Genomic DNA, 27,204 nt, shown 5'->3' on the forward strand with positions numbered 1-27,204 from the left:
AGACTCAAATTCAACAAGTTATTTAAAGGGCTACTTCAGATCAGAGAATGAGCTCATGTGCATGAAACGAAATCTGTTAACTGAATTCAACATATATTTGTCCGTTCGGTCGACTTTCAGATCATTACAAGGAAGAAAAGGAATTTAGGATCCATTACGAATATCAGAAGAAAGGTAGGCGTGTTATGAATTGTGAGCATTATTTAGTAAAATAATGAGAAAAGTTGCAAGACTAGGAGCTCAATTGCTGGTACCGGAGCCCCTATCACTGTCCTTAAGCCAAACTTTCCTACTATGTAGAAAACCCCTTGGTTTAACGAATATTACGGGACTTTAAATTAAGTTTTTATTCTGAAAGTTTTACAAAGAAAATTGCTTGATTCCTTAAAAAAAAACATATACACAAAGTGTGCCGATATTTACATGAAAGTGGCAGTATAAGGCAATATGTAAGCAGTTCTCTTATTTTTACATTTGTTTCTTGGAGGAAATTTCTCTTTTAAAAAGCGTCTCCTTGTCTGGATGTCCACTGAAACAGCTCCTAGTGCAACAGGTAACAAGAGCCCCTTGAAATCTCTCCTAGGAACTGCTCTCTTCGCTACCACATACACCCAGTCTTCATTATTGTTTACTCTGTGGGCATGATATTGTCACGTTACAGTGACTCTGGATTGGAGGTTAGGTTTATTGAACACTTTTAACACATGACTCGTAGCTGTGCTTAAATACAGCGCCATCACTGATTTCTATACTTTACAAATCTCTACAGCACACACTTAGGCTGGGGCCACACGAGCGCACGAAGTACGTCCGTTGCAACGAACGTACTTTATGACCGACGTTGCTGAGGACACCACACAGTTGCAGAATGCTGTGCGTAGTTTTTTTGTGCAGTGGAGCGAGAAGAAAGACTAACATTCGCCTCTCCCCAACCTAAGTCTTTTCCAACTTTAAGTGTCTTCACTGGTCGTTCCCTGGCAACGGTTTCTAACAGTGTTTTCGGTATCTCAGCCAATATGACGACGACTGTTCAGATGATCAGTGAATAATTAATTCTAAATTGTTTCGAAGGAGGTTTGCCATGGCCGAACTGAGAGAATATCTGGAATATCTACTTGGAGCAGACTGAAGAAATCATGAAAATCCTCAGTCGTGATAGCCGCAAATACAACCTTACAGCATTACTGCTACAGGCACGTGGTCCACAGTGTTAGGTCCCCGTGTGTACTGTACACTTTCACCTCTCACCTTCACCCCTTCTTGCGTGCTGCGAATTTCCTTCATTCCCTCGCATCCTTTTCCGTTGTTCTCCTTCCTTTTCATCTTGACATTGCTCTGCGAGCAGGACCGTGTCGTATGATTTATATTCAGCTCGAAAATTAAATCTGTCGGATGAGACAAGCTCCTAGGTAGTATGCAGCATACAAGACAGCATGCAGGGTTGCGGACATGAGCGTGGGCAGGCGCGAGACAGACAACTGAAATGGGACTTGCAGACGATGAAGAAAGAGAGAATAGGCTCTCTTCGTTTCTTACGGAGTTTCAAACTTGCCTATAGCATGTATATTTCCACGTGTTAGTGACTAAACACGGGAGGTTGAATTGATAATTAGATATGTTGGACACTTATAACTCGTTAGTACAAGTAACTATAACACTATCGCTAATCCACACACTTAACCAATCGCTATAGCACGCGCTGAGTTTCAGTCTATTGTAGTCCTCACTAGTCGTTGCTCGGTTACGGTTTACAACAATGGAGTTTCATCTGCTCTTAGGCATGCGTTGTTGCGGGTTACCTACCATCTCCCCTCTCACAACTAACAGTATCAGAGGGTCGACTCTCAATAAAGTCGTCAACTGACTGTTAAATTGCTGCTGGTTCTCGCCGACATATTGGTTCCTAGTCCCACCGGTACTTAGGATTATACTTTATTGCGAGCCTTCAGGATCTCTCTCACTGAACTCATTAAAAGCTGCTGGCCTTCGCCAGTACAGTCTCCTCGTGATTCATGGCCAAGAGTTCTGTTCTCTGCTAGGTATGTACGTGTTTAGAAATGGGGCCTTCTGGTCGACGAGGGTGGGGCCGGTCTTTCTGTTCAAAGTGTTCAGAGTTACTTTACCACTGGTGGTTTACTGCCAGTCAGTTCGTCTTGGAACCAAATTCCTTGAGACTCGCGACCAGAGATTTTTTTTTTTTTGCAATTGAATCCTTGCGACCATAGTCCTTATGTAACATCGCCTGTGAAGAGAGGATGGGTGCCGTAGAGCGTTGTTTTCTGTGCCACTGTCTAGCAACGGTTAACATCCCTTGAAAAATTATTCTGTCAAGTGACTATTCGTGTTTTTTTTTGGGGGGGGGTTCACGTTAATTTAACAACACTCCACTGATTAGATGTCATTTAACGTCAATAGAGATGTGAGGATTGTGTGTAGTGCATTTTAACTTCCGGACAAATCTGCGCAGATTATCTGCTTGAAGATATTTTCTAGGTATTGACTTCCATTACAGAAAAAAAACCCGTGAAAAATCTCATGAAAGCCTATTTGGAGTCAAATTCAAATGTCATGCCTTCTTATTCCAATTCGGAAATGTCAGAAGTCTGATTCAATTTTTCCTCTTAATGTGAGAGAAAGTTTTATTTTTATCGACTCCTGACTTCTGTCAGGACTTCTTCGTTACTAACCAAGGCTGTACTACCCGATCACCTGAGGATATATTCTTCAATAGGCTAGAGAGTACTACTCCATCAACTAAGTCTTACAGCGTGGCGTTTATTTTGTTCTCTGTCTATAAACTCTGACTTTTCCGTTGTAACTTTTTTCTTTTATATTTAGAATGTTGTCGACAGATTTTCATGAAATTAGGTATGAACATAATGCCTCTGGAGACTACGTCTACTGCACCTTTCCATTTACTATTACAATACCATTGGAAAATTCGAACTTCTGAAGTGGGAGCTGTGCTAGTGTTACATAAATAGTTCCGAACTTCTTTCATTTTTAGTTACTGTGTATCGAATTATTTTCTGCAAATTCCAGAAGGGACAACTACCTGCCAGTTGATAAACACTGCTGCAAACTGTTTTGCTTCTACTGTTGTTAGCTCTAGTGGCAGTGGCTGTCACAAAGCGAAACAGTGAACTTAACACCAAAGCGAAGTGTGGCAGCGCACAAACCAACAGGTGAGTAGCGTCTGTGATCTACAATCAGCGAACAAATATCTCCGTAACTTGGGACTGAGGCGTCACAATTGACGTAACTAGCCACATACAAACAGCCACAATGGTTTTACCTATTGAATGTGACGTTAGCACAATTGCCACCTCTCCGTCGCTTAAATGGATTGGTTTGACACTCTCTAATTAGATGTCTTTCCATCAAATGAGTAATGGTCGTGTGTGTAAACAGCCGCTATATTTGAGTGATCAACTTGGTAATTTGTGATGTGTCTTGTTAATGTTCTGCAGTTAGAAGCTAACAACTCATAAAGCTAAAAATAATATATTATGTACAGATTGGCAGAAAAATTTAAATTCCTTTAACTTAAGTGATGCATATTTATAATTAAAAATTGATTCACCAATTTACAGAACTTTAAAAATATTAAACTGGCGAGGAGCCTAGAGTTTCTGTGAACCAATCTGCATTAGGGCGCACAGGAGTATTCTGTACAGTTAACAACTGGATTATCTTTATATTCTTCCGTCTAATAATAAGCTGGAACCTTCTCTTTTGTTTTATGTTTTAAAATGTAGAATGTTGCGGCAGTTCAGTCTAACTTAGATGCGCAGAGACCAGTGGCGGGCTCTTGTGAACAGCGAAATGAATCTTCATTTTCCATACAATGCAAGGAATTTCTTGTCTAGCAAATTTACTGTTAGCTTCTGAAGGAGGGCTCTGCAACATAGGTAAGGTCATGTAAAGTTGTCCCTGTGCTTAACTTAATTAAGCCCTACGCCACGAAGACGTACGGGTGAGTGGATGTATAGATCCACATTTTATTGACCTCGGCGCTCTGCTTTACCCCCGAAGAAAACGCCCCCAGTGACCATTGGATAGGAGGTTAGGCGGACCCCAGGGCAGGTCTGGACGACTTGGAGAAGAGACAGTTCTTAATGCTACCGGGACTCGAACTCCGACAAGTCGGTCATCCAGCCCTTAGCCAGTCGCTATACCGACTGAGCTATTCCGGCTCCCTATGTATATGCAGCTACATTGAATGGAGGGCAGTCACAATGGTCGGGCGGTCTAAGGCATGAACTCTCTTCTCTTGCTCGAACGCTGGGATCGTGGGTTCGAATGCCAGTCAAGGCATCATTGTCTGTTTGCGTTTACTATGTGTTTGTGTTATATGTGTAAGTAGCAGCCTTGCGACGGGCTGATCCTCCGTCGAAGGAAGCCTACGGACTGTGTATAGGGTTAAGAAACTTAAATAGCTGCCAAGGTCCAACAAAGGGCTGTAGATCCATAGATAGATAGATAGATAGATAGATAGATAGATAGATAGATAGATAGATAGATAGATAGATAGATAGATAGGTATTGAATGAACCTTGATCTATTTCACGGCACTCCATCAACTGTATATGTTACAAATAATCTTGAACAAAACAGTTTTAGAGGATACAGAAACAAGCGGACATTATACAGGGTGTCCCAGGAGGAATGGACCAAACTTCTTGAGGATGTTCCTTATGTTAAAGTATGCCGATATAACCCAAAACACCTATGTTCAAAGTTGAACGGTTACGGAGATAATGGCCAGAGAAGTGTCAAACTTTGACCGGCGTTGCACACTTGTTGATTACAAAATACATATTAAAACTGGCAGGAATATGTGGATTCTGTAATGTTAATACTGTACGTAACATAAAACTAACTTGTGAGTGACATGAAGCCATAAAATTGAAGTACAAAATACTCGCTCGCCATGTCATAATTGTCCTTAGGGTTTCCAAGCACTATACATGAGACATGAATGGCAAGCGCTGACGTAATGTGCTGACTGCGCGTTCTGNGTTAGGTACTATCCACGTATCTTGGTTGATGGTGTGAGGGATACCGTATCACTGTACCATGCCTACTCATCCAGGTTCTACTCCGGCACGTCCCGAGTAGGAGGCTGTTTCCTAGAAGGTACTAAAGTTGCATCTACAATTATAGAAGAAGTTACAAACTTTAATTATCTTGGTTGTCAGTTGGACACTACTACAAATTCTCTCCAAAAGGAACTACGAAGGTTTAATTATCTCTGTGGAATAATTAAAAACGCATAGCTCAGTGAAACTCAGAGGGAGACAATTTTAAAATTCTACGAAGTTCTAGAAATACTGTCTATCTTATATGGTGGTGGATGCAAGACTTTAACTCAATAACAGTTGAAACAAATCGGATTTCTGAGCTCGGAGGCAGGCTATAGAAGAATGAAGAAAAAGCAAAGATTTTGAATTAGAACTAAATATATTTAATCTAGGAGAACAAATAAATGAATACCATAAGAATTATTTATAACCTATTTTAATAATATCAAGTAATCACATTCTTTGGAAGCTCTGTATCATCCTACAGGAAGAAATGCGTTAGGATTCTTCATGTAAGTGTTGCCAGAAGATGGCTTTATATGGCTGAAACACTTAACATTATAATAATGCGTAAAAAGGTAAAGCTATCCCTGTAACAGGCCGTGAAGGCCCATAGGGTTGTGAGACGTTGAGGCTCCCATATTATCTAGACAGTCGGTTCAAAGATGGCGGTAAGGTTGTCAGCCTTACGCGCCGGCCGCGCTTTACTCCCCAGGAAAATTATTTATTTAATTCCTGGTACTCATTTCTGTTAGAGGCTGAGTAAACACCAGGGCCTAGTGCGGCCGGAAGGATTAGGTCAATTGAAAAAATCCAATGACCTCATCGGTATTATAATAATGCGTATATATATTTTAATAGTTTTAATGGTATCTTATACATAACGAACACTGTGTGGACTCAATAGAGACGGAACAATTGAAGGACCTAAGTGCTCAAGCGAAGTCAGGACCAAAGAGCCGGATGGATCAATTCGTCTAACACGAAGACCGGAGCAGCTCAGACGGCCTAAACCTTGAAGCTGGTTATGATAATGATGATCTGCGTGTGTGAAGTAAACACCTGTGGGATTTAGTGATTGTGGAGCAAGAGAATGGAAAATGTATGAGTTTATCAAACGGAATTTCCCCACCTTACCGATTGCGACCATGCGACTTGTATTCATTCTTTGAAGCATGAATTAAATCTAAAATATATTTTATTGAATTCAGTCTTTATCTCGCTGAAGATACACGTTGTAAAAGCCACCCGGTTGATTATGTTTTGGAAGTAATCGGCGTTTTCCTGAGGATAGTATTCTCACAATTTTGGAGAGTTACTACAGAGTGGGTATGGATTGGTGAATGAAATTATTGACGACTTATATACACCACTCGGAACTACAAGTAATTACAGCTCCACTCCTGATCTCCTCAATTCACATGTCATCACAGCATCCGCTGAGCCTTTCTTCACCCTGCTCTGCCTTCAATTGCCTCAGCCCGACTGAGGTCCTCGCTATATAGCCTCGAGTCGGATACAACAGAAAACACCGCCTGCAACAGTCCCTCTATTGTTATGGGTGGTTGCCTAGCAATATCTCGGGTGTCGGCATGTTTACCAGCCGTTACCAAGCAACACATATTCCTTTTTGCAATCGCTACATAGCAACGGTACTACACCCTACAATACGAAAACCATTAATACAGTGTGTGGGAAAATTTCATTGCAATTTTGATGTTGAAACAGATGAGAAGCCTGAAAATAATAACAACTGAGCTTGAAAATATTAAGTTTATATTAGAGGAAGAAAACTGAATATGCCTAGACGTACAGGCCTTTATGAAGGAAGTCAAATCTGATGTCATAACGTGAATAAAGGAAATAATATGCAGAGCAACAAAACAAAAATGGGAAATATATGAAAAGGTGGCAATTTTTATGGTGACAAGGCAGATATACACAATATAAAATTTCGCTCTGTCATCTTGTGAAGATTATCCTGCTCGAATCTTCATAACCCAGAAGTCCGGTACAGACACAGCGGGTCAAGGTCACGACTAAGTTAATTAAGCTCTTTTTCGCAATTTAATTTCACCTTACGTCATCATGTCATGTTCCCCACAAGCAGACGGTTTGTGCACTTGTCTGGTGAGAGGAGAAAATGGAGATTTTCTCCGAATTTAAAATATTAACTTCAAAGCTTGTTGTTGCACATACACACAAACCGAAACTTAAAATGATATTGCATTTAGGCAATTAGTACATATTTTGGGTTCGTAATTAGGAGCATCCTTTTCTTACACGTTGTATTCCCTCAGTATTCCACGGAAACAGTTAATTGAAAAGAAGAAAGTTGAAAACTCAGAGATTACCGAGAATCAGAGAAGTTAATAGCAACTCTTTGAAGCGTAAAGGAGAGTGACGTCAGAAACTGGAAGGGGGGGGGGTGTTAGCTTTGCTTTCTACTTGCCTCACTTTAGTTTCTTGTTTGATTTAATCTTCGACCTTGGATATGGAGGCGACAAGTTCCTCCGAAACGTCTGTTGGTTTTCAACTGACTACACGACATTATATCAAAGAAGGCAGAACTTCTCAAATATTTCCGGTTTTGAAGTTTTCAAGGCAGTGCTCACTTGTTCGTTTCGTACAAGTCCATATGAGAGAGGGTAAAGCGTTGGGAAGTGAAATTCACTGCCATAAGGGACATAATGTCGTGTAATCTGACATCATTACTAACGTTTTGGAGGGATGCGCTGCCTCCATCTTCAGGATAGGAAGTGAAGAACTTTGAAAATGGAAGTAACAATTTTATGTCAAAATAATAAAGACGTTTCGCCTGACCCAGGTTATCTATCAAATGTGATGTCCTTCATTTCACTCTTCAAAGAAGTCAGTTTTTTGCCCTCTGTGTTACGTGTCTGACAAGATTCATCTACCGAGTTAATTCACGGTCTATTTGCACACGTACGTACATGTACATTGTCATAATCTCGAAGCGCCGTTTCTAAAATCCGTAACCTTCGTTGGTTTTCTGTACTTTTACATCTCCCTTTCTGAATGCGACATTCATAAAGGCTTCCACAGCCTTCTATTCTCTACACATGTTGTCACTTTCCTGTTTTCATCTTCAAGATTTTCTTTTGTGGGCTAGATACCAAGGAACATTCACAGTACATTTCAGACGATGTTCCACTGAGGCTGTTTGTTGTCGCGGGAATATTCCGAAAATTTTCATGTTACACACATTTCAATTTTTAGGCCGCTCACATTTTATGTTAATTAAAATTTGTTCCTTAGTCCTTATTTTCAAATCGCACCATAGCTCCTTGAAGTAGGCTCCTAACCTCTTCTTCAGAATTCCTTGAAAAAATAATATATCTGAATATTATCCCATTATTGGCACCCTCTTTAATCAGTATATTGTAGACACAGGAATCGTGAGGATAATGTAGGAGCTATGTCAAGGAAATAGCGGCTCCGGTCTAGAAAACATAGATTAAGGGCCCTGGGGATCCGTTGCGCTGACCACGTGACAACCTCTATCCGCAAAAGTTGGCACTAACTTCGCCGACAAGCGGCGGTCGCTCGGTCGGTATAGTTCGCTTGCGGACTACGGGCCACGGAGTTTTCTGTTTGTTTGGTATCGAATTTATTAGAAGCATTCATCTTCCACTAGTGAGTGGAATTGTATATATGCAATGCTGAGACGTTTCGTATTATTTTTGGTTCATATTTATGTACAGATTATAATTTTCGATACTTTATATCCTGGAATATATAGGTAGTAATGCATAAGTATCTTATCATCGTATTCATAGTTATTTAGCTTGGACTGTTGTTGTCTATTTTGTATCCCACGTAATTATCCGTCCAGTTACCAAAAGGCGTGTTAACGTTTTGGTTCTCTTTATAAAGGCTTAACTAATTAAGCACCACGCCATGAAGGAGCATGGGAAGTGGATATATAGATCCACAATTTCTTGACCTTGGAGGTGAGAGATCAGATTCACGCCCCGGCCGCTTTACCCCCGAGGAAAGAGCCCCCGATACCTATTGTATAGGAGGTTGGGTGGACCCCAGAGCCGGCTTGGACAACATATAGAATTGAAAATTCTTACCCCACCGGACTCGAACTCAGACTCTTCCGTCCTGTGGCCAGTAGTCAGTCGCTATACACATCGAGCTATCCCAGCTCTTAGAAAAGTACGGAAATAATATGACTAATATTCATATGATGTGCAGATAGATTGTAGGAAAACCTTTCTTCATCTTGAAAATCTTGAATTCAAAAAAAAAAAAAATTAATTCTGTGGCTTTAATCATTATCCACGTAGATATTATGATTGCAATGGAAGTATCTGCGGCCCGGGTTCGATCCCGGGGTATGGTCAAGTAGGATTTGTGGTGGACAAAGTGGTGCTGGGGCAGGCTTTCTCCGAGTACTTCGGTTTCCCCTGCCAATCTTCATTCCACCAATTGCTCCACAATCACCCTCACCTATCATCTGGGGCTGGTACAGTAGGCCAGAAGTGGTAGTCCCACCCCACTAGCAATAAAAAAGAAAGAGACGTATCTTTGTCATTACATTGGAGAGAATATGTTCACACCTTTCGTAATTCGGTCCGCGGTAAAGTACAGGATATAATTGCAGTGTGGCCTATCAGTATTCTGTAGTTGGGCAGCCCTGGGCTAATCAACTGAAACAGTTCTGACTTTAGAGTTTTTCACCGTCTAGTTCCATTGTCGTTAATTGTTTGTTTATTGGAAACTGTTTCACTCCTACATGTTTTGGTCTAACTGGCCAACTTCTTGTGGACAAGGATACTGCTGCTCACTGTAATGCGGCTTTTCTTTTAGGTTATTTTAGGTTTGATGTGGTTTTCTGTGATGTGCGATGCACTAAGTCAGAGCTTTTAAAGTTATATACGAGTATGCAAATACAATTGAAGCAGTGTCATTAAATCTACACATTCAGGCAGATAGTATTTATAACGTTTTAAGCATAATATTTTAGCAGTTTGTATATATATATATTTCATTATTTAGAAATCAAAATTCTTTGCTAATAAAACGTGCATATATAAAAGAGCCTTAAAGTGAGTTACTGATGCCATAAATTTGAAAAAAAAAATGCAGAAAATCTGGCGAAACATTGGAACGTGTATAATAATAATAATAATAATAATAATAATAATATGCCATAGAGCATGAAGAAAGATGAGGTGAGCAGGGCATGTAGCACGGATGGTGGAGAAAAGGAATGTATATAGGATATTGGTGGGAAGGAAAGAGACCACTGGGAAGACGAAGGCGTAAGTGGGTGGACAATATTAAAATGGATCTTAGAGAGATAGGATGGAATGGTATGGATTTGATTGATCTGGCTCAGGATAGGGACAAGTGGAGGGCTCTTGTGAACACCATAATGAACCTTCGGGTTCCATAAGCTGTACTATTGGCAATGGGAATGAATTGTGTGACATTTCTCCCATTCCGCGTGCATCTCTGTGAATTCCGTTGGACTGCATATCACTCGCGGTGCATACCACCAAATTGATCGCATCTCCACTCACAGCGCTGTATTAATCAAAACTATCGCTGTGTGAAGATACGAAGCAGATTCCATTTCGTGGCAGTGCTTTTGTATTAAATTAGTGAGGCAACTGTTTGAATCCCGGTTAGGTCACCATCTACCCCCTGTACGCTTCCTATGCGACCTCAGAGTCTATCCAAATAGATCTCGTGGCATGTCTGACACCATAGCCTATTTGAACGTCTTCTGTTTCGTCTATGATCCTGGTTTCAAACCAGAGACGTGTTATATTGACTGAGATACCGTATTTACGCATGTATAGGCCGCGTGCGTGTATAGGCCGCAGCACAATTTTCAGACAGAAATTATAGAAAAAATAATTTTCTTGGAATATTATTTCAGGAGTAGAACATCCTGTATTACTAATTATGAATATAATTTTTTTTTAAATGAAGTGTGATTTCGAATATTTCGAATATAAGCCGCACCCCAGTTTTCCTCTTGAATTTTTGGCAAAAAATGTGCGGTCTATACATGCGTAAATACGGTATTTAGTGGTTTTCCACAGTCTTGCTAGGCAAATCAAGGAAAAGTATCGCATATTGGGCCGTAACATCTCCTTTCCACACAATTTCCACTTCATTTTTTCAGTAATCATTCTATACCATTCTGTATTGTGTAGTGTGAGGTACTGTCTCCTTCATTAAAGTACAAGGTAAAAGTGAAATTATATCACGGCTTAATTAATTGAGCAGCACCCTATGACGATGTATGGTGAAGTGGAGACAGAGCTCCACAATTCTTAACCTTGGCACTGGATGAATGTGAGTCGTTAAGTTCACGCCCCTGTCGCTGCAATGAGGAGGAATCCTCCTGCGATACCAATTATAGAGGAGGCTAGGTTGGATCCAGAGGCGGTCTGGACGTAAGGGAGAAGGGAAACGTCTTCCTCCTGCCGGAAACTATACATAAATAAAATATTATCACGTGTGAGGGGTTTGGGTGACTTATAGGTGGGTTTTGCGTTTGATGATTGGATTTATTGACAGTTTATACACACAACCCCACACCCACGTCACATCGTCATGATAATAGAAAGGTAGAACCGTTTACAGTCATTTGTAGTTTACTTAACCGAAATAGAATGCTAGACTTGTTTGTTTATAGTACTCCGTGGCTTTAGTTCTCAAGCGAACTATACCGACAGAGCGACCGTCGCTTGTCACCGAAGTTAGTGTCAACTTTAGCGGATAGAGAGTGTCGCGTGGTCAGGGTAAAGAATCCCCACGGCCGTTAATCTCGATTTTCTAGACCGGGCTTCTTTATAGTATTATATTATATTTAAACATTTTGTTGCATTGATGTATCACTCACTCACCTCCATCTTTAATGTAACTTAAAACTGTTCACAGTCTCTGTTTCATTTAAAATAACATTAAAATCGCGTCAATTTCTAAATGTTTCGGCTTAACTGGGCCATCTTCAGGCAATTGTGCACTTTTTGAAGCCGTCGCACTGCACAGTATTTCCATCCTGTTGCATATCGCTGTTGACACTAAAATGTGTTTGCCAGAGAATGAATCTCTCCGGTCCGCGTTACTTCCCTTTTGCCGCGTCCATGTTTGTTCCTCTTCCACACGTATGTTCACACTGTTTGGGTGTATGTCCCTTGTTTATAGAGTCCGGTTAATGAACGAAAAATAATTGGAATTGTCTGCGCTATAAGGCTGAGCATTCTGACATGAGCATACTTTTGGTAGCATACAAGAATTCCATTTGCATTCTTCTCTCACTATATACGTTGAGCCAGAGCCTAAAATTCGATCAGGGACACCTGCGAATATATGTACAATATTCAACGCATAGATGGAGTAGATTTTCATAGGATTTTAGTGCTTCGCATGGGAGTGGAAACCTGTCGTTTAATCTCATAAAACTAGCGTTTAAATATTTTGTAACGGATTTAAGACGAGCAAACAAAATTCCATGTATTTGTTCTGAATAAGCCTCTCCGACTGCGTATATATATGTACTGGAATTTTCAAACGTGTATATTCAGGAGAGCGACGGCCTATTCGCATTTGGGGACTCATAATCCCGAATATTCCAATCCAATATGTGAGTAACTAATCAACTGTTTTCAGTAAGTAACGCAGAACATCAAATCAAATTGTAAAAATGTTTATTTTCTTAACATTACTCCTCAGTATGTCATGTTCCTCTAAGGAATGTTAGGGTATCACGGGGGACTATGAAGATTTATGTACTCTGGCATGTAAAGCTGTGTATTACACTTTTCGGAGGAACATCGCTTCAGTATTCATGTTGAAAGCAGTCTTCTGGGATTTGGCACCGTGTATATGTGGTGTTAACCGACGTTTCGGAGGAACGTATCGCCCCCATCTTCAGGGTAGAAGAAAAAGTATAAGAAATCTGCAAGCGACAACACCGTGAGAAACGGTATCTCACGGTGTTGTCGCTTGCAGATTTCTTATACTTTTTCTTCTACCCTGAAGATGGGGGCGATACGTTCCTCCGAAACGTCGGTTAACACCACATATACACGGTGCCAAATCCCAGAAGACTACTTTCTTCATAGTCACCGCCGTGAAAGCCCCAAATCTTACACAGTATTCATGTTGGTTCCTAGTTTGTCTTATTCTCCAACCCTGACGGAAGAGCTATATGATTCTTCGAAATACATCTATTTAATTTCACCCCTCTAAACTGCTTTATGCCGGTCACGGTAGCCGAGCGGTCTAAGGTATGCACTGTCTTCGCTTGCTCGGAAGCCGGGATCGTGGGTTCGAATCCCACTCAGGGCATGGATGTTTGTGTGCGTTTTTCTGTGTTTGTGTACAGGTAGAGGCCTTGCGACGAGCTGATCACCCGCCCAAGGAGTCCTACCGTATGTCTAAGATCTAGTAAAACCGAAGTGAAACGGAGAGTTTCATGGAGGTAGGCCTAGGCCCACTGGGGCTGTAGCGCCAATGAAAAGAAAAGAAAACTGCTTTATGTCCCAGAATCCATAATTCTTCACCGTATTTTAATGTTTCATTAACACTACCTTTTTAAAGGTAAGCAGCCAAACAAATTAATATTTTTTTGGTAAAACTCAAGCCTAGAACTTGATGAAGAAATTGCAGTAGAAATAAATTCAAGGAGGATTTAGCTTCTTGCATCCGGGCCTTTCATTTTCTGTAAATGTATGCATCGGGAATCTTTGAAATGTGCCTTGTAGTCGTCCTTCGTAATTTGGACTTAGAGAAGGAGATTCATTCTACGGGGAACTAATGTTTCGACTGAGGGGTTCCCTATTTCACCTCAGTTCCACCATGCAAATAATGCACTGATATATTGGGTTTTTGGACTTTATCCATCGTCCTGGATCGTGCCTCACAAAAGAGTGTTACGACCAATCCCTCACACATGAGCATTCTCTCATTCACGTTGAAGAACACATACAGTTGAGATAGTACAGTTAAATAAGCCACAATATAACTATAAGTTCCGTACAAGAGGTCCCCGAATAAGTTATCTCTACTTGTGATGATTTCAGAAATTTTTCGTTTCAAATATCAGATGGGAAATAGAGATTCTGTTGGGTATCCCCCTTACCTCTAAGAACATGACGAAATTCCTTCTCAAACAAGAACATTAATATTTCCTTCCAAATCTTTCATGATTTATTGTCAACGATCCCTATAGCGTCTAATAATGTTGATGTAGTGTCATTCATATCATTTCAATCATAATATTGTCACCTGTTAGAAAGTCTCTACACTACACTGTATTATTAGCCAGATGAATCCAATTTCACATGATTACATCTTGTTTATGAGGCTTCAGACCGTACCACAACACAGGCGGATAGTCTGTTTCTGACCGCGGCGTCGGGGGTTACATCCCAGGTACGATCATGTGGGATTTGTGGTGGACAAAGTGACACTGGTGAAGGCCTTCCCCTAGTACTTATGTTTCCCCAATTCTCATTCCACCAACTGCTCCGTATTTATTAATAATCCTGTCATCGACGTTATAGCCCTGATACTGGCAGCGTCGTTTTAAATAAAAAATTAAAAAGAGAGATTCATTTTAATATTATCCCCATAATTGAGCTCAATTTTCTCAACTGCCCTCCTTCCCTTCATATTTTAAAATTAGAATATTTAATGTATTTCTTGTTTTTCCTGCCCATGTTATATTTTTGATTTTTTAATCCTTATATTTATATTTCGTGATGACAATGTTCCCAGTTCAGAGTCCATCCAAGCTCAAGGCCCTAAATACCTACTTAATCCGTTCCTCTTATATCTTACGGTTTTGAGTTTTTTTTCAATTTTACGTCCGCTAGAACTCCTTGGATGAGTGATCAGCTCGTTGCAAGACCTCTGCCTAAACACAGGACAACAAAAACACAAAATAAACACATACACATACCAAACATCCATGTCTTCTGTGGGATTCGAACCCACGATCCCGGCTTCTGAGCGAGTGAAGGGAGTGCATGACTTAGACCGCGCGGCTACCGTGATCGGCAGGTCCTATATATATTGGCTCAAACGTCGTTATTGGCTTCCGTGGAACGTTTTCATTATAGATGTAATGGACTTTATCAGACTATGCGTTAAGCACAGCAGCTGAGATGAAGCTGTGTTTTACTGTAGTTCGTTATTTAACCTTCGCATTTGAGTCTGAAACATGTAGAATGCTTTTGTTCATAACTCTTTTAAATGAAATGCAAAAAGTGTCAGCCTGTCTTGTGCACGTGTTTTGCCACTTAGATTCTAAAGAACTTTTTTGAATTACAAATTACAACGCTGAGTTAAGTAAAGAGACTCAGAGCACGGCAGTCCACTCACTTACTGACAAGCACAAAAGCGCAATCACGCACACTGTCACACAAAAAGCTTCCAACATTCGCCCTGTGAGCTGTATACAGTGGGTGAGGTACATGTTTGCTGCAACTCAAGTCAAGCATTAACCTCTACACTGAAACCTGACAACGCTGTAGATGTGATAGAAAAACGTAAAAGTTGACCCTGTGCTTAAATAATTAAGCACAACGCCATGGAGGCATATGGGCGAGTGGATTAGAGACCCATATTTTCTTGTCCTCGGCACTAGTTGCAGGTGAGTGGCTAGCTTCACGCCCTGACCGCTTTACTCCCGGGAAAGAGTTCCATGTACCCATTGGATAGGAAGCTCGCCGCGTGTGGAAGACGTGGAGAGGTGAAAATTCTTGACCCTACCGGTACTCGAACTCCGACCCCTAGGTCGTCCATCCCATAGCCAGTCGCTATCCCGACTTCAGAACTTCAGAGAACAACTTTTTTAAAATTTGAGGTTCGTAATTATTTCCCTGTTACTCTGGGTGTCCTACATCACTCTAACTTGACGTTTTATAAACACGTTCCTGTCGTTGGTCCACGAGACATCTTAGTAATGTTTGCCTTCTACCGCGAATGAAAGATTCATTTAACACACACAGATGTGTTCATTCATTGTAACTTACTTGAAAAAAGGTTGTGTATTTTTACTCGTATCTTTAAAATACGTCTCAGTTTCACCAACCGTTTAGACAAAACAGTAAACTGGAGACGCAATATGTCAAGAAGATTTGTATCACTCTGTAATCATGAAACAAACTAGTGTAAACATGGCTGACATCTGAGCACTGCAGAGCACTCTGGTGTGAAAAAAGGCAACCGTGATATTTCTTGGAATTCAAGGAACTGAGAAGCGAAAGGGGGCGCTTGTCTGTTTACACGAGCAGCTTCACACAAATGTGTATACGTTTCTAGCACTGATTTACCCCTGGAAAGGAAACTGTTGGAATGGCTTCAGCTTTTGTTCTAACGAATTCTGCGGCGCTGAGCACTTCTTGAGAAGCTAATATTTGCTTCGCTCCTCAAGAAATACCCAGTATTTTACAGAATAAGAAGGTTCTTTGCCGTGTCCACAAGAGCCCTCAACTGGCCCTTATCCTGAGCCAGATCAGTCCAGCTCACGCAGTCTCATCTTATTTCTTTAAGTCTGTTTAAATATAACATTCCCATCTATGATTATGTCTCATGCCTTCGGGTTTTCCTAGCAAGATTTTATATGCACTTCTTACCTATGAGTCTACATTCCTTACCCATTATTATTATTATTATTATTATTGGAGGGGGTGCGTTTCCCCATGCACCGCGACCAGTGGTCTCTTGTACGTCCCCCTGTGATATTCTACCAGTCTCTATACCCTACCGATACTGGTGCGTGCCATCAGTCCCGACTCAGCCAACGAGTTCGGCCTCTACTGGCTCAGCGGTATCTAGATGCTTCCCCCATCTACCAGAGGCGTTAGAGACTATTGTTGGGCGGGAAAAGTCCTTCATAATTTGGCTCAGAGGCCTCCTTGAGGCATGAGGTTCTTTTACGTGCAGTAAAGCTACGACACGGGACCCACGGCTTAAAGTCCCTCCCGGAGGACTTGTTCCCTGAATTTTTCCGCCCTTAAAAATTCCACGACCTCCGCCGGGTTTGAACCCGCGTGCCTTGAGTCATGAGGTGGGAACGTTACCCCTAGACTACGGAGGCCGCTTCCTTACCCATCATCCCAGCCTTGTTTTAATCTTATAATAATATCTGGATGAAGAGTCGCCTAGTGTGGAGCTTCATAACGTGTACTCTTCGTCAAGTATAAATAGAAAGCTCACGTCAAGAGGTGAGTGCACACAGAGTTTTGGCAAGTAAAAAAAAAAAAGAAGTAAAGGTATCCCTGTACCAGGCCGTGAAGGCCCATAGGGTTGTGAGACGTTGAGGCTCCCACAGTATCTAGACAATCGGCTCAAAGATGGCGGTAAGGTTGTCACCCTTACGCGCCGGCCGCGCTTTACTCCCCAAGAATATTATTTAATGAATTCCTGGTACTCATTTCTGTTAGTGGCTGAGTCGACCCCAGGGCCATAGTGCGGCTGGAAGGATAAGGTCAGTTAAAAAAAATCCAATGACCTCATCGGGACTTGAACCCGCGACCTTCCGGCTTGTAGCATAGTGCCTCAAACAACTACGCTACCGCGTGCCCCGCAGAGTTTTGGTAGGAAAGCCAAAAGGGAGACTTGGACTCAGGTGGAAGGGAAATATTAAATGTATCTCCGAGAAATAGTATGGGGTGGCATTGATTTGATTAATCTGGCTGAGGATAGGGAGTGGGTGGCTTTCAGTTAAACATGGTTCATATCATGGGAATGGTTACTAATGTCCTACGTAGTGTGTCAAGTATAGCTGGTAGTTAGGTGAAACAGTTTCTTTTCAGTGTATTTCATCTAATTATTTTACAAAAAAAATATTTTCATGTAATACAATCAGAAAGTCTTGCTGCTGCATAGTCTCACACAGATAATGCTAATATATGCCATCTTATTTCGTTCTGCTAAACTCACTTCTGAGATAAAATGGAATTATATTTGGTTTTTGAAGTTCCTTTCTGAAAACTGCTTTAAACGTACTCCTGTTCTAAGTCTCAAGTAAACCATACGGCCAATGTTCATAGTAATATTGACATCCGTTCCCTCAATTATTCATTCATCTGTAATCTGTCAAGACGACAGGTCCACAGTCTCTTCCAAAACAATTTCTCCATTTAATGCGATCTAGAGCTTTCTCCTTCAAATGAGAATATCCTCTTCTGTCCCCAAGGTCATCCAGCATCTTCTTACGTCTTCTTCCTCGTCTTCTCGTCTTATCTTTCCTTCAGTAACTTCTTCTAGAAGGCAGTTACCGCGTAAGATATGATCCCTCAATATGGAACCGAAACCTTTATGTACGAGTTACATTTCATATCGCCTCAGTCTGTAGTGCAGAATTATCAGATTACTGCTTTTGTTAATGCAGTCCCTTACGGCGAATGTGTTTACACGCGATTTGATCTTGTTAAAACTACGGCGTTCCGCGTAGGACCTGATTTCGATATATATATTTCACTTCACGCATTTATGAGTTGTCAAAGATTTTATGGTTTACAAACCCAATCATCTCCACTTATTCATGAGAATTATCGTATTTACGCATGTATAGGCCGCGTACGTGTATAGGCCGCAGTACAATTTTCAGACAGAAATTATAGAAAAAATAATTTTCTTGGAATATTATTTCAGGAGTAGAACACCCTGTATTACTAATTATGAATATAATTTTTTTTAAATGAAGTGTGATTTCGAACATTTCGAATATAAGCCGCACCCCAGTTTTCCTCTTGAATTTTTGGCAAAAAATGTGCGGCCTATACATGCGTAAATACGGTAGTTTAAATCTGCTAACAACCGCACCGTCAGGGAAGTGCTTCGCTTGTCAAGTTTTAACGTTCGTCGATAGAAAGACATCACGTAATCGTTAGAGGATAAAGCATGGTTTCTCGGCTGTGGGTCACAACCACCTTGCTCTAAGGTTATATCGTCAGTGTCCGAAGAATTATTTAAAATGTAATTGTAATTAGGGATTTATTCATAGCAATTGAGTAAGACTGAAAGTTTTTTTGTTGGTGCTGTCGGGAAAATGTAGCTACACGGGTGAAACATCTTGCTAATTTCTTCATGACATTAGAGGAACATTTTATAGCTTACTGCAGGTGCAGATAGGCTGGAAAGCCAAGTTTCACCTGTCACCGTACAACCTCAACGAGATCTGCAACAATGGAAAGAATTGCGCTTTTCTTGACTGTAAAGCTTACTGTAGATGTGGAGATGCTGTAAAGATATTTAGGTTCCTGTTGTTACAGTACAGTCTGATGTGGACCTGAAACATTGTGCAGAAAGGTAATTTTCGCTGACCGGGAAGTTTAATGGCCGGGTCGCTTCATTTAAATATTATTTTAGGGGCTTGTGGTATCACAAAGTTTGAGAGAATGTTCCACATTGAAACAGCAGAACAGCTTGCAGGAATATTACTGTTTTACGATGCACATGTAAGTAGTAAGAACAGGCGTCTCGCATATAATTATTGGAACCTGAACTATATTACGTAACAGGAGGACAAGGAAACTCTATACTAATATATACAGTTCTGAGTGTCCCGTCTGACCAGATTTGCACGGCTCCCATAGTAACGTGACAGCAAAATATCGTCATGTGTTCCACATAATCGGAACCAAGGATGCATTTGCTGGCGAGAACCAGCAACAGTTTACCCAACCCAACCCCACCCGTCAAACTCCACGTCACACAACGTATCTATAAAACTTATAATTTCAGCTGATAAGTGTAAATAAAAAGTTATTCTTTTGTGAAGTTAAACGCTAAGGAATTTGTTGATTTTTCTGTTACGTGCATGGGTTCAAGTCCAAACCAAATTCTTTCTATTATAAGGAGATAATTGGAACCATGATGGCAATGAATATATTTTCATGGTAACCATGGTAACGGCACCTGTTGTGAAAGCACAGCGACACGTGTGTGAACCCGAGACCCTAGACCCACTACGAACTACGGAAAACATTACTCTAATTGGAGTGTGTATATTTCTGCGCGGGCACTGCAAATACACTACAATGAGGAGCTTCATACTTTGAATTCCTATCCCAACCCTCGTACAGCGAGTAAACGTAGTTGAGATGTGCGGTACATATAGAACGCATGGAAGAAATTAAAAATTCGTACAATAATTGATCGGGAGATCTCAAGAACTGAGATAGTTTGGAGGTTTGTGCTTACATGTGAGAATAATATTATAAATTATCTCAAGGAAACAAATGAGAATATTTTGTGGAATGTTTTGAATTTTCGGTAGCGTAGTTGGTTGAGGGGCTATGCTACAAGCCGGAAGGTCGCGGGTTCAAGTCCCGATGAGGTCATTGGATTTTCTTCAATTGACCTAATCCTTCCAACCTCACTATGGCCCTGGGGTCGACTCAGCCTCTATCAGAAATTAGTACCAGGAATTAATTAAATAATTTTCCTGGGGAGTAAAGCCCGACCGGCGCGTAAGGTTGACAATTTTACCGCCATCTTTGAGCCGATTGTCTAGATAATGTGGGATCCTCAACGTCTCACAACCCTATGGGCCTTCACGGCCTGGTACAGGGACAGCTTTACTTTTTACTGTAGGGTCGTTTTAATTTTTTTTTTTTGTGAACATGATGGTGAACCCACTTGTTCCCTAAAACTAAGACATTCTTTGGCCCATCGTATTTAATTAACACTGTACTTGATATTCCGGTTTTGAATGTGTAATGTAGGCCGCACACCGGCATGCGTCAAGACATGTAACAGTCAAGGCACGATGTCTGTGACATGACACAAAGAAAGGAGGACAGTTGAAACGAATGAGATTATGAAAACCCCCGCACACCGGTCTGAGTCATGATGCTGACGTCATGACTCAGACCGGTGTGCGGTGGTTTTCATAATCTCATTCCTTTCAACTGTGCTTCTTTCTCTGTGTCATGTTACAGACATCGTGTCTTGACGCATGCCGGTTTGCGGCCTACCTAAGACAACCATTCTCCTTAGCTATAATTGCTTGTTAAACTGAATAATATTTGAACACATTCTATTTCTCATAGAAAAAAACTGCGTCTTCATTACATAGTATCCGACTAATATAGTCTTATAAAATCTTAAAATCTTATGGAACCCGGAAGTACATTACAATGATCGCAAGAACTGACGATTATAGGCCGATATATCTTGAGCCAAATAATCCATTTATCTATGATCCACGTTAAAGCTTTCCTCCCGTCTACATCTAGGTATTCAAAGTTGTTGCTTCCCTATAGGATTTTTGGACCAAAGTTCTGTATATAATTCTCATGACTCCCATGCGTGCCACGTGCGCCTCCAATCTTTTCTCTTGATTTCTTTATCGTAATGACAGAAATTTTAGGTTTTCATGATGATTCACCTTTTGGTTATTTGAACCGTGTGATAGTGGTCCGTGTTGCCGGCTTTTCGGAGGAACACGCTGCTTTCATCTTCAGAGTGAATGTACATAGGATAAGGGCCGTCTTGGTCATAATTCCCGTTATTCACCATTTCTGTTGACGCTGTCCAGACAAGCAACCTTTCCCCCACTCCTGAATCTGTTGGATCTGCAACTTATAACGTGTATACACAGTAATAATATTCACTTGGATCTCGAAAATGGGAGCAGAATATTCCTCCGAAATGTCAGAAACACAATTAACTACCAAACGGTGAAAATACCCAATAGCAGGGTTAGTATGCCCTAATGTTATCTAATGAAGGGCGGTGTTATGGATCAGGCGGTTAGTCGCCCGGGTTCGAGCCCAGGTCAAGTAATGTGAGATTTGTGGCGAACAAAGTAAAACTGGGGAAAGTTTCCTCCTAGTACTTCAGTTTCCCCTGCCAATTCTACCAACTACTCCACACTCATCTACCGTCCGGGGCTGGTACAATAGACTAAATCGTGGCCGGCGTACTAAGCGGACACCCCACCCAAGAAACTGAAAAACTCTCTGATGAAGACAGTAAATAATGAAGCTCCTTATGGTTTTTCCTTTCTCTCGAGTCCTTACACACCAACTGATGCAGCTAATCGAAATGTTCCGAAGGCGGAAAGTAGAAGCTGGCATCCGGTTCTCTTGTCGTCCAGGAGTCATCAAGTTCTTTCTCGCAAAGGAAGGGCAGGTTATAGAAGCAGGGCACGTCCCGGATCTTTCCTTCCGCGTGGAAGGTAACGCAGTCTTCCCCAGGATCTGCATTGTCGGGTTCGTTCGGGAACCAGATCGGGAATTTCGGGAGAAACGGCTTGCCTGCGGGGCACAAAAATCATTAATGTAACAAATTGAAGAACTGCCTTACCAGATAAAAGGGGTACTACGATAGACAGTAATGAAAATGAAGATATTATTGAAAAATATCACAACCAATACAAAATAAATTACATGAAACATTTGGATAGAATGACTGATGATAAAATACAGTATAAATTGTAAATTATGGAGCTCGATAAGTTGGAATTAGTATGTTTATAACAGAAAAAAATAATTTAAGACATAATTATTTAACAGTTAACATAACATAAAGAGATATCGGACATTTTGGTTTGACAGTATCAGCGAAAGAAGAAATCACTCAACAAGTTAACGAAATAACCAATAGAAATAATGTGTTGTTAGAAAATATCGTGTGTTATGAGAACTAGGATTAAGTCATAGTACATAACAGATACGTGTATGTAAAGAAATATGTTTCGCCCTGTAAAAATTGATCTGTAACTTACTGCTGGTCTTCGCCAGCACAGTCATCATTGTTTCGGAACCCGAGGGACCCATGTCCCATATTTTTCTGTGAGTTTATTCTAAATGATATATAGGAATTCCAGTTCGTACCTCACAGAAATCACATTACATTTCCTCTACAAATAAAAACATTTGATGTTGTTTAGGAAAACAAAAGTTGCTTGTTGTAAGAACCATACAAAACACACAAATAGAGTTTATAGACAGAAAGCAGGGTTGTAGTGTGTTAAACTGGTACATATAAAATCAACTGGGATTTTGAGGGCTATCTGAGTATTGCGGCTCCGGTCTAGAAAACCGAAATTATCGGCCGTTACGATCCGTTGCGCTGACCACGCGACACCCTCTATCCGTTAAAGTTTTCACTAACTTCGCTGACAAGCGGCGGTCACTCGGTCGGTATAGTTCGCTTGCGGACTAAAACCACGGAGTTTGTTGTTTGTTTGCACAGTATCACTGAATGAAGTGTTGTGCTTGACGACATAACACGTTTTATCTTTTTAGTACGGAGAATTGTGTGATGCAGTTACATCATTTTGACCAGGTTTAACTAACTCGCATTTTCAGTTATCAGCACAGAAATATACTGAGAGATGAATGTGAGATTTTTGTAATCTTTCTGAGATGTGACATCATCTATTAAGGGAGATTAATACGTGTAACAATTCTCAATGGAACCTCTTGTCTTCATACTCAGAGTGAAAGAACCTAGCAACCAGATAACAAGGCGTCAGATGACAGAAGGCGGAAATGTTCAGAGTTACGGCCGTGAAAACTTCAAACATCGCTCTTCTATTCAACTTCTGTTCTGAAGGACCCGCATCCTCTGTTCATTCCTCGTGAAGAGAGACGGTGCAGAACAAAGGCTCCAGTTGTCCACATGCACTGATGAATGGCGGAGCTGCGTGTGAACTTACCGAGCACTGTGCTGAAATTTCTATCCTGTCCCGAGCTGTGTACACCCACGTACACCTGTCTTTGCAGGATGGCTTGCTCCAACACGTCGGGATAATTCTTAAATATCTGCAGGAATACCCGTACTTTCTGCCTCGTATCGGGCACTGCTAGATGCGCCATCTCTAATTTACACACCTTCTGCGCATTGGACCAACGCTCCGGCCACGTAATCAGCTTGAACCAGCCCACCTGTCAGAAAATACATACATGAATTTATGCATACATACATAATTTTGGCCTTATTACTGTGATGTTACTCAAAATTTTCTTAAAATTCTTCACTAGATAGACGTGAGTGGTTAGAATCACGGTCCGGCCAGTTTAGCCCCGGGAAAAGAAGCCCTTGGTATCATTTGCCTAGAGGCGGAGTTGGCTCCATAGCTAGTCTGAACGCTGGTCCGTCACCGCCGGGAATCGAACCCTGAGCTTAGTCACAATACCCATTGAGCTATGGATGTTGTCTCAGGCTTTCTACCTAGATGGTTTAGGAAACGTGATAGTGGAGTTGTCACTGATGTATGCAGAAACTAAAAATGTCTTTTTATTATCACGGCCATAATGCCTTACTTGGAAGTTCCTTATAAGTTGCTTTCTTGTGGTACTTGCTGATCCATACTTACGAAGTAATTCCCGTGTACTTTTAATAGTAAAACGAGTATTTGTAGGCCATATGTAAATATATGATACTTATTTTAAGAATGAAATTTAATCACGAGAAAGTGGAATGAATTTCAACGCATATTATAATTAGAAAAGAATTTTCAGTAAGGCGAAATAATATCAGGGAAGTAAAATACTGATTTTATTAAAATGAGCTGTCCTATAACTCGGGAAATTATTGGACCTAGGGATATGCCTTGTGGTATAATTCAGTATCTAATAATTTTTAAATATTCAACTAAAATTTTAAATAATTCTAGGAGATGAATGAATATATTTGTTCAATTTAAGAAATCTGACTTGAAGTATAGCCTACAGATATCAGATCTTTCAAGCATCTCTTCCCTTTGGAGCCTTTTGTCTAAGAAGTGAGTTCTTCCGGGAGAGATCTGTTGACATTTGATTCTTAAGAGCAAAGATCCCTGCAACAGGCCGTGAAGGCCCATAGGATTGTGAGACTTTGAGTCTCCCACATTTTCTAGACAATCGACTCACAGATGGCGGTAAGGTTGTCAGCCTTACGCGCCGGCCGCCCTTTACCCCCAGGAAGATTCCTGGTAGTCATTTCTGTTAGAGGCTGAGTCAACCTCCAGGGCCACAGTGCGGCTGGAAGGATTAGGTAAATTGAAAAAAAAATCCATGATCTCATCGGGAATCGAACCCACGACCTTCCAGCTTGTAGCATAGTGCCTCCATCAACTGCGCCACCGAGCGCCACCACAATTGAGTATTAGTGTTCCTTTTGTTACGTGAACTTACCCCAGGAAATAACTTGTATCCGTTGTTCTCCGTGGTTAACAATTTTGATCTTGGAAACCAGTCCATAATTCTTTTCATTTCGGATGTAGGCTCGGAGTCCCCACGTCCAACCCCCATGTTATCGTAATTATCTTCTAGTTCTCCGTCCTCTTTATCATATTCTCTCACTGTTGGATCTTCTACTACATAATCCGATTCACTAAGGACGTGTTCTCCATTCAAAATGGCAGCTACTTCAGCTCCTTCCGTCGAGTTTCTCGAATTCTCCTCTTCCTCAGCATCGGCGTCCACTCCTTCAGTTCGGTTCCATGCCTCATTATCATAATTACGTGTATGAACAGTTCTGTTTTCTCTTGTGTCATGAAATGAGGCAGTTCCTTTATTTACTTCTAATTCGTCTCCCTCTTCAGACTGCTCTAGCGGCAATGCGTCTGCTTCCAGTAGTTCTTCTTGCTCCCGATCAGCGCCACTGTCTGTGGACTCTTGCTGATCCAGGCTCTTTTCGACTGACAGACTATGATTTGCGACGGACTCCAACATCACAGCTGCAACATTGTCCCATGGTGTCTCATTTAATTCTTGAAATGATTCATCAGTGTTTCCCATTTGACTTGTGTCATTATCAAGTCTGTTAAATGCAACTCGCAGCTGTTGATTCTCTTGAACTACTTGTTTCATGATTGGCGGTTCCTGTAAAACAGGCTGGATCACCGTATCGTTCAGCTGTGTGATACTGGCTCTCATTTCTCTAGTGATCTGTGATTTTGGGGATAATTGACGTCGAGATTTCCCCTTCTTTGGTTTGGCAGACCGGCGGAATTTATTATATACCGGGACATCGGCGTCTTCAGCGTCGGTATCTATGGCATCGATGATCTGTTGCCAAGGGTTCTTGTTATATTTTGATGATTTATTAACCACTGGAACTTCATTGTTATTATAATAGAAGCCATGTACGTTTCTGTGTATTTGAAATGTTTTGGGCGTGTGTTTTATTTTCAGTGTCCACGTGTCCTCCGCACCCTTCCTCAGAGCAGACTTGGGCTGATGTTTCAGTTCAATCGATATCTGGACAGAATAAAAACAGTAATTACACATTTGTATTAAGAGGCCTTGCAGTGGAATGGGATGAAAGTGACAGGTTGCCATGGAAAATCGGCGTCATAACCTTGTTATATTGTTCATTTCGGAATTATATACCATCTGTACAAAACGAACTCCGTGGCTTGAGTCCACACGCCAACTACACCGATCGAGCTACCGTCGCTTGTCGGCGAAGTTAATGCAAACTACCGACAGAGGGTGTCGCATGGTCAGTGCAACGAATCCCCATGGCCGTTAATTTCAGTTTTCTAGACCGGAGCCGTTATTTCCTTGAAATAGCTCCTCAATTATCCTCACGAGGCTGAGTGGACCCCGTTCCAGACCCACTACTTCTCAGAAAATATGGTAGCGCCGGGAATCGAACCCGGACCTCTGAATCTGTAGCCAGGATCTCTGACCACTAGACCATCTGTGCTGCATCTCAAAAAGAAGTGCAAAATTATTTTATCTGTATGTTATGAAGGTTTATATAACTGACGAACAAATTAAAATTATAAAACGTAAGTGCCTAAAGGAGGAAGAGGAACATCCTGATGTCCAAGACGTGAAGAAAGAACGGGAATAGAGACATGTACACGACGAGAGCTGTCTGATGTTTATGTACTGTATGTATAGAACACGTTTAATTAATCGGTAAATGGTAAGGTTTCGCTTATGTTTGTCCGAATTTTTAATCTATTTTAGGACTCTACAGAAGTCTATAAAATTTGATTTTGGACTGATATGATCTTGGCGAATATGTGCAAACGTCTTTTTTTTTCCCCTTGGCACTACAGCCCCAGTGGGCCTAGGCCTACCTCCATGAACTTCTCCGTTCACTTCGGTTTTTCTAGATCTTACACATTCGGTAGGACTCCTTGGGCGAGTGATCAGCTCGTCGCAAG

The 27,204-nt window shown here is 41.1% G+C and overlaps 1 protein-coding gene and 1 long non-coding RNA gene across 2 annotated transcripts in view; one reads left to right on the forward strand and one right to left on the reverse strand.

Moving 5' to 3' along the window:
• LOC117282944 overlaps nucleotides 1-27,204 on the forward strand; it is a 310,877-nt gene that overhangs the window by 9,642 nt on the left and 274,031 nt on the right. The window lies entirely within an intron of this gene.
• Nucleotides 20,985-27,204, reverse strand: part of LOC111872320 — a 10,783-nt gene continuing 4,563 nt past the window's right edge. The window contains exons 2-4 of the mRNA XM_023866066.2: nucleotides 25,217-26,284; nucleotides 23,758-23,986; nucleotides 20,985-22,351 (exon numbers count right to left, since the gene is read on the reverse strand). Of these exons, the coding sequence (XP_023721834.1) occupies nucleotides 22,131-22,351; nucleotides 23,758-23,986; nucleotides 25,217-26,284 (1,518 nt within the window). The 3' untranslated portion in view covers nucleotides 20,985-22,130. The remainder of the gene's footprint in view (nucleotides 22,352-23,757; nucleotides 23,987-25,216; nucleotides 26,285-27,204) is intronic.

The sequence above is a fragment of the Cryptotermes secundus genome, unplaced genomic scaffold (assembly GCF_002891405.2).
Source record: "Cryptotermes secundus unplaced genomic scaffold, Csec_1.0 scaffold55, whole genome shotgun sequence".
NCBI lineage: Eukaryota > Metazoa > Arthropoda > Insecta > Blattodea > Kalotermitidae > Cryptotermes > Cryptotermes secundus.